Here is a 13,383-nt window from a genome sequence, read left to right on the forward strand (position 1 = left end):
GCCATTGGTGCCAGTAAGGAAAGACTGTGCAGCCCACCCACACATGAGTGAGCAGTTTTGAGGGCAGTTTTGAGGATGTGAAGATTCTGAAGTTTTGCAGAAGAGCAGCAGAGCAGAGGGAGGAGAGCAAACCCTCAGCCTGGAGGGCAGGTGTGACCAGCCCAGGCCCAGGGAGCACAGCCAGGCACAGATTTACCTGGGATCTGGTGTCTTCTACAGCCAAAACTTAGTCACAACCATTACTTTTAAATGACTTCTAAATGGTCACTATATCATCTCCAAACAACACTGAAATGAAATCCTTATTTGAAAACTATGATTTTTAGGTCCATCTACCTGAAAAGGATGGTGTCAAAGACCTACAGACAGAATAAGCATACCCTAACACACACAGTAGTCTTGCTGGACTTTACCAAATCATCTTCTAGACTGTACATGGGGAGTCATTCCCTTAATTATCACCTTGCTTGACAGAAATACACTAATTAAAAGACTATCCTGCATACTATTCAAAAAACTCCAAAAGTCATCAAACCCCATTTTGTCTCATCAGCAAAGCCAGAAGGTTACTCATCGTGGGCTGCTCCAGGACTTGTCAGCAGCCTGGTGTGTCACTGAACACATTCTTTCCCAAAGCCAGCCCTGCAGTGGCCCTGTCTCTCTGACTCTGGAGCCAAAGCGCCCTGTCACTGCCCAGGACACCCTGCCAGGGCTGCCCTGTGCCCTGGGTTGGGAATGTGGAGGCATGAAATAGGCACCTGACACTGCAGGAAGGTTAAAGACACAGTTAATGGTTGTGAGCTCCCTGCTCAGGCTCAGAGTGCCCAAGGAGCTGTGGCACAGTCCCAAAGACCAGAGTGCTGTGCCACTGCTGCACAGCCACAGGACAGAGGGACCTGTCCCCTGGGATCCATGGAACAGGACACACTCAGACTTTGGTCCAGCAGGATAATACATGAGATTTTTTTTTTTGTGGGGGGGAAAGAAAAAGTTTTCAAAAGTGAAGTAGGGAGGAGAATGCAGTAATCCAGCCCCTACCTTTGTAATTGCCATGACAGATGGTCTGGAGCTGGGAGAGAACCCTTTTCCTCATTCTCTGCTTCATTCCCTCCTCCAGCTCTAGACTGCTCCACAGGATGCCACCAGTGGCACTCTTGGAGGGCACATTGGGGCATATGGGGTTGAATGTTTTGCTTTTCTCTGGAGTGTCCCTAATTTTTATATGTGTGGTAAAATTTAGTATTTAGTGGGAAATTCAATAGCTCTCATTTTACAGGAATGTTTTGGGGCACCAGGGGATGTAGGACCAGCACACCGTCACCCTGCTCTTGCAGAGATAGGAAATGGACTGACAGTACCTGGCTTCTCATCTTCAGTTCAGAGACTTCCCACTGCCATTTCACAATCAGAATGAGATTCCTCAAAAATAAAACTCCAAAGTGCAGGTTTTTGTCTTTCCATCCATCAGCAATGTCACAAATCTTCGTTTTGGCAGTTTCATACCCCCAGGGTAACGCTTCCCCATCTCTCCCGCACACAAAAGCTTAGTATACTCACTAATGTGCAATCAAAGCTCCCTGACCCTTCCCTCTCCTATGCTTAGAGCAGGGGTAGACAGCAGCACTGTTCCTGTGCAAAAACTACTGAAAGTAATAGAGAAACCAGAATGAATTCGTTTTAGAGAGAGGACAAAGTAATTGCACTGTAAGAAAATGTCACTGCATATTTCCCTAGGAGACTGAAAGGAATCGATTCTTCCTGTAAGATGCTGATAACCACAGCAGACCAAGAGGATTCATGTTCCTGAGAGCTTACATGTCATTTTTGAGGTAAATTACCAACAAAAACAGGCAAACTCCTACCTCTGTAGGACAAAAATAGCTTCCAGAAAGGTACAGAATTCTCAGGTCCTTTAGTCATGAACAGAAAATGTCAAAAATCACAGAGTTTACATATGGAGCGTTAGAAGAGCCATGGGAATCAATCACCACAGTGCAACTTAAAATCAAGCAAAAAGTCTTTACAGGCAAAAAAAAAAAAAAAAAAAAAAAAAAAAAAAAAAAAAAAAAAAAAAATTCTGGCTAAGCCTTTACCTGCTCCAAGGCTTTTTCTCAAACAGGATTATCTACCTGCTCCACAGCTATCCTGACTCACACACTAAGGTACTTGCAACAACAGCCTCCACTGAGACACAAAGGAAAACATTCGAGTCCCTGCGAAGGTATGAGCAGAAATGATACACACACTTACTGCTTTGCTCAGAAGCTCAATTAGTAAAGAGTGGGTTTTGGTTTTGCTTCATCTCCATTTCTAGTGCTTTTAGCGCCCTTTGTTATTTACATAAAGCACCACTAGTCTGAGGGTTAAACAAAACATCCCTAAGAGTGAAAGCCATTCACTCACTCTCGAGTTTCCTCTGGGCTCAGTTTTACCAGACTGATCTTTGCCTGTTTGCAACCCTCAGTCAATATTTATCTTTACTAAAGTACTAGCAGCTTTTTGTGGGACCTAAGACCCAATTACCATCAAAATACCTTCATGCCTTAACAGCTGCTCGAAATGAGCTAATGGCTTGTGTAGGAATCATACCATCTGTAATCACTTTATATTATACATTACATCTTATGTGGCAGAGATTTGGTACAGTCCTTTCATCAAAGATCCTGGAAAGAAGTATTTAACACCACCACTTTATCCACTCATCGGAGCATCTAATGCTCACTGCCTATTTGCAATGCTTAAGTATATTCCAAATGGGGGGTGAAATGTAATCTACTCATAGCCCAGCACACAAGGAAAGCATGCAGTCTACTCAAACATGTGACAGTAAATGGCATTCAACTGAATTCTCGGCACCAAATGCAAAGGGTTGTGATCCAGCAACCAGAGACTGTAGAGGGGGCAGAGGAATGACTTGGACTGTAAAAAGAGTTCAAAGTGTTTGTCACAGTAGCTGTTACACGTCTTTACTTCCCTGCTGAGCCCTGCAGCTCCCAGCCAGGAGGTGCCAGCAGTGGGGCCATTCCAGGTGTGGAATGTTGTGCGCAGCAGAGCCTGGGAGTCACATCACTGCTGCACGGAGCCCCAGTGCTCCCAGCCAGGAATCTCCTTTCCACAGCCACCCTCAAGGCGGGTTTTTGGTGTTGACCGACAGCAAAAAGGGCACGTTTGTGATGATATATCAGCTGGAATTAAGGAGGACAGGGAAGGCACAGCCAGAGGCAAGCAAATGGGAAAACCTCCAGGTGACCCCAGGGTGGAGCAAGGACTCGTAACCACCACGAGCCCCTCTGCAGTGATGTGGTGCTCAAGCAAAAGGTGCGTGCATAGAAACTCTTCAGCTCTGCTCTCGACCTAATTTAGGCCACATCTTCTGAAACAGTTTGATAATCAATGCAAGAAGCATTTTTCTCCTCTAATACTGAAGGTAGGTTTGATGTTTTCTGGATGTTTAATGCTCCTTTCAAGTTTGTTTTTCCCAGCTTGCCAGGTGGACAGCACAGTTCTCATCTGTTCACATTGATAAAATTTTAGTGAATTATGAACCTCAGAGCTTGTGAGAAAGGCAGCTTTGATCCAGTGTCCACCCAAGATAAAGACAGGTGGACGGGTCCTGAGGAAGGCTGGTCCTGCTGTTCAGCTGCCAGTCCTCTGTTCTGCTGGGAAGCTTTTGGCCACCTCACTTTCCTTCGTGTCTGACTCTACTGAGGCTGTGCTGCAGGAATCGTTGTACGTGTCTGAAAAGGAGGACATGGGCATTGTCACTACAATACATCTACAGATTTTCCATCTACAGTCTTGAGGTTCTTTGTTAAAAGCCTGGAATAAAATAAAACATTAAATCACAATTCTACTGCTCTCCTAATCCCCTCACAAAAGGCAAGGGAAGCTCTTTTGGTGTGTAACTGTAACATGTGCCTGGCTTTGTTCTTCTTTTGAAGCACTGGACATGCCAGTGAAATGAGGGCCACCATTGGGCTGGTGAGGAGAGGACTGACCTGCTGTGGTGGTGAAGGAGCAGTAATTACCAAACTCCCTTTACACCACAGCAAAGAATCCTGAGGTTCAAAAAGGATTTCCTCCACTTTAACAAACTGACCAAAAAAATCAAAAGAGATCAGTAACTCAGAATAAAGTGCTGGTAGCTCTCCATTGCAGATCCCCAGGCTGTGCCAGATTTTGCTTTCTTCTGCTACCAGAAGAAAAGCAGGACACATTTTGGTAAATTATATTTAAGGATGGACAAATATTAGTCTAGAATTGTAAACCTTTGATCTGCAGAGTTGCTCAGATTCATCTTTTCCAGTGCAACCTGTTTGGGTGTTAGGTCAGAACCAAAGCTGAGTTGGTTCAGCTTTGGATGACTTTTAGTGCTGATTTGGCTGAAATCTTGCCAGAGCAGCCCTTCCAGCTGTGAAATATGATGAAGGCAGTAATGGTTCATGAAATTTTAATGTGTTCAAACCTAGGCCAGAAGCACAGCCCTGATGCTGGTCTACATCCAAAGTCTATCCATGCCAAGATCAAAGCTGTCCTGCAGGCACACCCTGTGTATGAGACACTGGGGCTCACTGTACTAATAGCCATAAAAGTTGGATGGGAGATTCAAGTTCTGCTCAGAAAGGGGAAAACAATTAAGTCAGGCCAAGGAAAGCTGCTGTGCCTGAACAGCTTTGATACCCAGGCACCAAATTTCAGGTTAGCTCTGCCATGTCACCAGAGGCTGCAGCACAGACATGCACTCAGGTAAGAACTTTAATAGAGAAAGTGCACTTTTTATCACTTTTTTTTTTTACTATCGCATCGTTTTTCAGTATTGAGAAAAAAAAACACCAAACCAGTAACACATTTTCTCTATTACCTGCATTGCTGCTCTTAATTATGTTGTTACTGTCCCCCTCTGCTGGCTGCAATATACTGGAGGGAACCCAGTCGCTCTTCTCAGAGACCAGTTTCTTCACTAACCTGAAACTCAGAAAACAGTCAGTGAATTTTCCTACATTGCCTTTGCCTGGGTTGTGTTTTTTAGAGGTGCATGTTGGCCTATTATTTCCTAAATTAAGGAAGAAGGCAGAAGACCCAGGGCAGTCCTATAGGTATCCATACAAAATCATTAGGTTGGAAGAAACCTTCAAGATCATCAATCTACAATCACTATGGATAAAAGAACAGTGTGCTAGAGATTTTAGTTAAATACTGAATTAGGCATTTCAAGCTGGCAGAGATTTCTTCTGTAGGCAGTTGTGTTTTGCATAGGTTAAATATTAACCAAAATTTGGATAGACCTGTTCTCTGAATTTAGACTTTAGGCTTAACCCAACAGCCATTATTCTGATTTAAAAAACTGGGTTTGTGACACCAGGTGAAGTTATCTGGAAAAGTCTGAAATTACTTTTTTACAGACTCAGAGTTTTCCCTTGGCAGACAGGGACAGTCTGTTCCTGTGCCCTCAAGATCTGTTTGGAAGCAGATGGATCCCCCACCATTCCTGGACTCCTTTGTTTTTAAGGGCTGCTTTTGAAGAGACTTTGACATTATTCTGAATATTTTCCATCTTTTCCAGGAGGTTATGGCTGTTCTACCTGTGCAGTTTTGTCTCTCTGCCATACTCACCATTGACCATTTTCTCCTTCCTGCACAAACTGCACTAAATCTCCATCCTCAAGAGTAAGAGAATCTGGGAAGCAGCTGTCAAAACTGCCTTCGACCCGGAAGAGATTGCTCCCCTAAAATAAATGAAACAAGGCACCAGAAATACAATCACTATGGATGAAACAACACTGTGCTAGAGATTTTAGTTAAATACTGAATTAGGTATTTCAAGCTGGCAGAGATTTCTTCTGTAGGCAATGGTGTTTTATCACACACAGGTTAAATATTAATCAAAATTTGGATAGACCTGTTCTCTGAATTTAGGCTTAATCCACCAGCCATTATTCTGATAAAAAAATTGGGTTTGTGACACCAGGTGAAGTTATCTGGAAAAGTCTGAAATTACTTTTTTAAAGACTCAGAGTTTTCCCTCACTTTTGTAGCAGTCAAAGTGACAGCTTACAAGTATGGGCAACTTTTTATGATCCTCATCCTGATCAACAAAAGTCTTGTAATAATTTCCCAACACCCCAGATCAAATTTCCATCTGTATTTCCACACATCCATGGATTTAAGGCTGGTATGAACCCAAAATTTGCAGGTTACATTGTGATCCTTAGAGAGGAGGCAGTTGTGCTGGGAAAGGGCAGTGTAATTTTAAAAAGCAATTACATTATTGGGGTTGGTCTCTTCCTCCAAATCAGAAGAGTTGGAGAGTTCATCCATGCTGGAAGGGATGGCTTCAAAATCTTCAAATGTGTCTAGAGAAGGCATTTGTCTGCTGGGCCAACCTTTTCAAAAGAGATAAACCAGAAAGACTTAGCTCTCAGATATTAGCCTCTTTGAGAATCAGTCTTTGTAAAATAAATATCACAGGTTCACTTCCCACTCTTCCACTTACCGAATTGCTGGTACTTTTTATAGCTTATTCCATGGTTTTGCCATAAAAAATTATGTCACAGCCATTATTCTGTCTCTAAAAGCCTGTACCACTCGCTGTCCCTGGTGTGAGAGCAGCATATGGCTGCAGTGTTCATACCCATGGGTACTTCCAGTGCTCAGCATTGCTCAGACCCTTCAGCTCAGGAGGTACAAAAAACAAGGACCAGGAATCTTCCTGCAGAGCAAATGATAACTTGTGCTGACATGACTTTCAGAAATGAGCGTTCAGTTTCCAGCTTACCTCCACACGTTTAAGTAAGGAAAAAGCCATAGAATTTTGGGTGACTTCCTATCTCCATCTCACCCCAAGGTGACATTACCACCTGAGTAATTTACAAGACTATACCATGGAGCAGGCTGCAAGTGCAGGGAAGCGACAGAGTAAACAGCAAGGCACAAAGAGAACCAGGGGTGTGAGGAGAGATCTCAATCAGATTTGTGCTGTTACCTGTATTACTGCATGATTTTCACCAGAACCACCCCAACCCACTGGAATGGACTCAGTGAGAGATTTCCAGCCCAAGCTTAACAGCCAGTCTCTCTTGACCTAAAAAGGCATGTCCATAGGATGTGTCCTGAGGGAAACTGAGGCTGAGCCTTATAGGACCTGTCTGCCTGAGGCTCCCATGATGCAAAAGTATCTCAGGCTCTTTTGTGCAGATGGCAATCATCATCTGCACTTTCCTGCACTTGATGCCTGTCCCCTTTTTGGTGGGGATGGGGATGACTACAGTCCAGCTCAGAGGAAACAGACCTTGCATCTACCAAATGATTCTGCAGCCCTGACAGATACAAACTGAATGGAGTCAGTCAGTTTACCATGTGCCTTCCTAATTAATGTACCTGCTGGGTATTAGCTGATTCACAGGGACTTGGGCTGAGCAGATGCTGAACCAGGTTCTTTACATCCTGTGGGCCATTGCTCCCAACAGGGCAAAGTTCTGACCACAAGGATGGAGACAGATGCTCACACAGTGGGATTATGGATATCCCAGCACTCTCAACCCACACCAAAACCTGGCCTGAGACAATACAAAACCCAAGCCAGGCAGTTTAGGCAGTAAATAGAAAAGTGACCTGATCTGGGAGAAACGGGTTTATTAATTGGTTTATTTAATCCTGCCTCATGCACATCCTCCCTGCTATAAGCACTGGTTGGTGCAGCACATGGTCATGCAGCTCTGCAGCTCCTTCTGCCACCCAAGGACTGTCTGCTCCAGCAACTGCAACCCAGTGACAGGGACACAGGGACCTTCCTCCAGCAGAGCTGCATCCCCAGGTGTCACCTCACAGGTCTGGTCTGGTCATTTGTACTCTTGAAGGTATAAAGCAGCCTCTGAAGTGACACTGTCCTGTACCAGTTTATTCACAGCAGCAATACTAGCAAAGGTCTAAACATACAAGAATATGCTGGTTCTAATTAACTTCAAATTGCTATGGAAATTTTAGTTCAAATTCACAGTCTGGACTACAAACACCAAGAGAAAAAGATATCCCTCTACCCCATTAGACAAAGCTTCCACAGTGTTTTGCCACTGTCATTTAGAAACCTCACCAGCAAGAATTCCTTACAAATACATGCATGAGCCTCCCTCTTCCATACAAATCACTATTCTAATTTCAGAAACTAAGAAACAGCTTGTTTCTCATGCTTAATTCTTATAAAATAAGACAGATCAAATTCTGAGCTCTCTGCTTTCAATTAAAATAATTATTTTTTCCTGACCTCAGAAAACCAGAATCTGGGGCATTGTTTCTAAGCTACTGATCCAGGCTTGTTCTTTCATTGTTTTGATGGGAAATAGTATTCAGCAAAAGAGAAAACTCTCCTTATAATAAAGAGAGTGAATATTACCATAAGTTTAGTTTGCACTCTCAAATTTAGTTTACAGATAATTTTGTTTACCTGTCTGTGAAGCAGATCTAGGTACGGATCTCGTGGTGGAACCAGCATTACATTTAGTCTGGGCCAAAATGGTGTTCTCAAAAGCATCTGTGACAGGAAGTACAATTTGTGTCTTCAAGGTGAAATAGTGACCAGACAACCAGTACAAAGTGAATTCCTGCATCACCTCTGCAACTGACAGTCTCTTTAACAAACAGGTGGAGTGGGGTCCAACAGTTATAAAAGAGGAGACACATGACCAGCACAAATGAGTGAAAGGACAGCAGCATTCCACAGAAAGACTGTAAGTCTGAGAAGGACAGAGAACAGCGAAATGAATCAAACAGAAGTATTGATGTTAATTAAGGAAGACAATTGCTGAGTGAACAGTGCAGTGTTCTATTTCATTACAGCATCCTTGCCCATTTTCAACACGTTTTCCTTGCAGCATTTCAAATAATTTTGTAGGCGATAATTTATGGTTTTGATCTTAATCCATACAGCAGCTAAATAGGGACCAGGGAGGCCAGAAATTAATTATTTCACTCTTGATGAATGCAACAGAATTTGGGAGGCAGGGCGAATCACTTGTGTTATTACCTCAGTCAGAGCCCTGGCAATAGCTGCAATATCTTCTGGTGATGATAATGTTCATTGTTCTCTACTTAAAGATACTCAGTCTAGTGAAAGATGCTGTGCAGCAGTACCTTGCTTTTAACCTGTGAGCAGCAAGTCAGTTCTGTGCTGCAGGTAGTTCTTGCACCTTGAAATGTCCCCTGCCTCTGCAGCCACAGGGGACGCTGACATCAGGGCATCTGTCAGTGAGGAAAGCAAGGGAAACCCCAGGCTTTGGGAAACTCCCGTGCTGGGTGCCAGGATGGTTCTAAACATAGTGCCAGAGGTCACTGGCAAAAGAAAATATTCTGCAAAGAGCAAAACTGCTTCTGCTACCTCTGAATTGTTTCTTCCAACCTCTCTGTTCCAGTCTTTTCTTCTGCTGGGAGTGCCATGGGAGATAGCTCCGATATTTCACCAATTCCATCACTGAGCTGTTCATCAGCTCTTCCCAGCAAGTTTTTGTGCAGAACAACACAATGCTATGAAAGGATTCCTCAGCCCACCTCTCTCCTGCCTGTCCTGCAGCAGAGGTGCCTGGCTCCTTGTATCCCCCTATGGCAAATTTGTCAGGTAAAGGGGAAAGCTGGAAATGGAAGCTGGTGTCCTCAAGTGGCTGAGGAACAGCATCCCAATTTAACACTTTGGTATTGTTTGTTAAACAGTATTTTATGAACCTGCTGCAACAAACTGGTGGAAATTCTGCTTGTCTGAAATGAAACACTGCACCTGAAATGGCTATTAATGCACAGTTAGCCTCCCCTGTAGTCTTCATGCACATGGCTCCTGCTTCTCTTATTAGGAGTAGAAACAAAAAAGGGAAGAGGGATGCAAGTGGGCAGAGTGCAGGTGAAGGTGAAAAGTAGTCCCTTGGCTCCCTGCTGCTGCTCCCTATGGAGGGAGGCAGAGCCAGGCAGAAAATCCAGATCCAGGTGACAGTCTAGAGCTTTACTTCCCAAAACAGGCAGAGAACTGGGAGTTTAATTTAGACCCATGCCTGGGTGAATATGAGTGCAGGGGACAGGACAAGCTGTCTTTATGCCAATTATGCAGATAAACTGACCCCAACCCCCTAATGGACTCCAGTGTCATCCACCAGCTGTGATGAGACGTGAATTGAGTGAATAATATCAAACGAGGTTTTCATGCAGGATGGAAATACTCCTACCTTCAAACCCCAGGGGAGTTGGGTCACTCTTTATTTCATGTCTCTTGACTTTAACTGCAGGAACAAGGGGACCTGTGTGAAGTTTACAGAGTCACAAGGTTGTAAATATTGTTAAAGGAGAAACTTGCTTTCCTATCATCTGAAAACACTAACTACCCAACACTTTCAATTTCACCCAGAAGAATGACCAACCCCTAGGTTCTGGGTGGTGAAGATACACCACCACTTCTGCGAAGTGGATAGGGAACAGACCCCTTTTGTCAACAGACATTGAGACAACAGAGCAAAAGAATCTGCTTCCCTTCATGTCTCACAGATGTTCCTCTCACTCTTGCCCAGGAGATGGCACTAAGGCAGCCGGACCCGCAGTCCCAGCCTTCGCCCTGGCTGAAGGTGAGGCTGGCAGGGCACAGCCCACAGAGCCAACACTTCTGACCCACAGAAATGGGGGGCACCAGCCACAGGTCCATGTGCAGCGCCTCTCCTGTGCCCTGACTGCACATGTGGGGGGAGCTGAACTGTCAGGAGGATCAGACATAGCAGCAGCTGCAGCCTCAGAAGTGATGACCACAACACCCTGGCTAGATCTGCATCTAGGCTGATGCTGGGACGAGATTCAGGCTTCAGTTCTTTTGTAATCTCAAATATTTTCTTAAAGCAGATGCTGTAAATAAAGCATTTAATTGAAAAGCACTGATTCTGTTTTCTAGCTTTGAAGATTGCAGAAGTAACTTTCTCAGTATCCCAAGAGATTGCCAAGAGTCTTTTGGCAGACAAGATTCTAGGATAGGACTTTTTGGTATGAAACTGTAAATTTTAACCTTCATTGCAATTCACACATGCTCTCTTTGATAAACCACACTAAAGAACAACCCTTGGTTGCCCATTTCCTTTGTACATATGTGCTTCATTCCATTCCCCAGCTTTGAAAATAATTATTAGGAAATAAGTCAGTCTTCCCATAATTTAGCAAGTGATCATGTATTTCTGAGTTGTTGCTGAGGGCGAAAAGCTGTAATAATCTTTCCTCCTGTGCTATGCTTATGACTTCCATGTGAGGATGTTCCAATGCTGTGGTCTAAAGGTGCTGTCAAAGAAACATTTGTAGGTAGTGACACTATCATATCCTTCCTCTGCCCATCAAACCCACTGTGCCTCATTCCCTGACAGCCTCATTGCAGCCAAGGATGTGCCTCATATCCTTCACAGCTGTTGAGAAGGCAACAGATACTGAGCAACTTTCTTCCTAACAAGTATAGAGCAAAGACTTTTATACAAATTAATTCTGCTGTTTTTCCTTCTAGTTTGATTTGTGAATTGCCCTGAAAATCTTAACCTTGCACATCAGTTCCTCCAGTCCATTCCAGGAACAGCCAAAAGGCAGTATATTCAGAATTCAATGTAAGATCATATGTTCTGTTGTCAAACTTGTCCCTGACACATAGGCATATGTGCCCACAATGTAGCTGATTTTCAACACAATCAACTTGCCTAAATTCATGGGTTGCTTTTGAGTTTAAATCTAGGCACTGATACAGTAACTTATATTTTGTAAAAGTGCCTTTTCTGAAGCTAAATAAAGCATATAAATAAAACTTCCATAAGCTCCCACACAAACTGTATGGAGTTCAGTGCATTCAGCACCCAGCTCCTTTACACATAGGAAAATCTCCCTGCAAACATAGTTTATAATCATAACAGTGATATTGCTAAACATTATTATAACTGACATCTATTGCTCCTCTGGTTTTGGCTTGATTTCAGCCTTTCTTTATATCTGATATCTGCTATGCAATGAAAACATTCTCTCCTTTTTGAAAGCAAAAATCCTAAAGAGATTTAAGAAAACAGAGAAATAATTTCAACTGAACATCAGTTAGTCCAAACCAGGGAGAAGTTGAAAACCTAACCCCACATCGGCCAAAAATTAATCCAACTTCCATGACACCAGAGGCACTTTTTGAAGCCTACAATGGAGAAAGTGGGAAGAGTCACTCTGTGTGCTGGCAGCATCAATCCACATCCAAAATGTCCTGGGTTGCCTCCCTGCAGGTGTTACACTGCTGCTGACTCTTCTTCTACTGGAACCTCCTGCCTTTGTAAAAACTGAGCCTGAGGTACTCACCCTATGAGCAGCATGTGGCAGTGAATGTGCCGGGCAGCAGGCAGGGAGAGGGGGAGCTAAGCAAGCAGCATGACAGTACCTTTGGTCACAGCAGAAGCATTAACTGTGGTGCTGATGGAGGAGGCTAGGGAAAAGCGACGGGTAACTTCTCTGTCCTTAGACTCTGGATCTGGGAGAACAGACAGATGCAATGCAGGGCAGGGTTAGAGGTTAATAAGCATTGAGGGTAAAAGGTGTTCAAAGCAAAGCAGCAGCTGGAAAAGGGTAAAGAAAAGAAAGGTTGCTCCTCTAAAACAGACAGGAAAAATACCCTCAACAAAGTGAAAGGCACAGAAAGTGTTATTGTGAACGGATTTTCAAAGCAATTCCAATTGCACAAATTTTAATACTTCAGAAAAGAGACTTATGCCAATTATTATTTTAGCAACCACCAAGCTGTCCAAGTACAACTACAAAACACAGAAATGAACATGATGGCTGGAATGGGGTGTGTGTCTACAGATGAAGTTTGGATCATTTTAGACACTGAACTTCTTGTTCTGTCATGACTGACCTGAAATACACTGAAAAACAAGCATGAATGGTTTGGAGTGTACATTTGTCATTTCTAAAATTTAACTGTGTGAGTGCCTGAAAACATTCTCCAAGCTTCCATCTTTACCAGTGCAAACCAGCTTGGAGAAAGTGAAGGTTATGCAGTGATTTTTTGTTTCCTTATTTAGCATCCTGCCTTTTCTCTAAGTATGTTCAGGAATAAAGACACAGCTTCCCCACATTTCACTATGAGATGTGCTCAAGTTGTGCCCACTTCAAGGAATATGAACTTGGCTCTGCAAACCAGGATGGCTAATGCTGACCCAAGAGTGGGGAGATGAAGGGTTCTTTGAGTGTGGACTTGGATGCACTTTGGTGCCAGCTCTGGGAAGCTGCCTCAGGGATGTCTGCACTGATGGAGTGCAGGATGCTAAAGATTCTTCTCCAGACATCAGAGCATTTCTTTGGCTAAAACACCAAAGTGATTACATACAACATTTTCCAGCCTGTCGTATCCAGCCC

General features: G+C 43.6%; 1 protein-coding gene across 3 annotated transcripts in view; it reads right to left on the reverse strand.

The window, feature by feature from the left end:
• Positions 1–3,057: 3,057 nt before the first annotated feature.
• The window catches only part of MCF2L2 (MCF.2 cell line derived transforming sequence-like 2), a 115,293-nt gene continuing 104,967 nt past the window's right edge, over positions 3,058–13,383 (reverse strand). For 2 of the 3 annotated variants that reach the window (XM_083868529.1, XM_083868528.1), the window contains exons 27-32: positions 10,203–10,274; positions 8,441–8,527; positions 6,265–6,383; positions 5,614–5,726; positions 4,862–4,965; positions 3,058–3,737 (exon numbers count right to left, since the gene is read on the reverse strand). In XM_083868529.1, coding sequence (XP_083724655.1) covers positions 3,637–3,737; positions 4,862–4,965; positions 5,614–5,726; positions 6,265–6,383; positions 8,441–8,527; positions 10,203–10,274 — 596 coding nt within the window. In that variant the 3' untranslated portion in view covers positions 3,058–3,636. The remainder of the gene's footprint in view (positions 3,738–4,861; positions 4,966–5,613; positions 5,727–6,264; positions 6,384–8,440; positions 8,528–10,202; positions 10,275–13,383) is intronic. The other variant, XM_083868530.1, reaches the window with a different exon arrangement.

This window comes from Zosterops lateralis, assembly GCF_965231275.1.
Source record: "Zosterops lateralis genome assembly, chromosome: 10".
Taxonomy (NCBI): Eukaryota; Metazoa; Chordata; class Aves; order Passeriformes; family Zosteropidae; genus Zosterops; species Zosterops lateralis.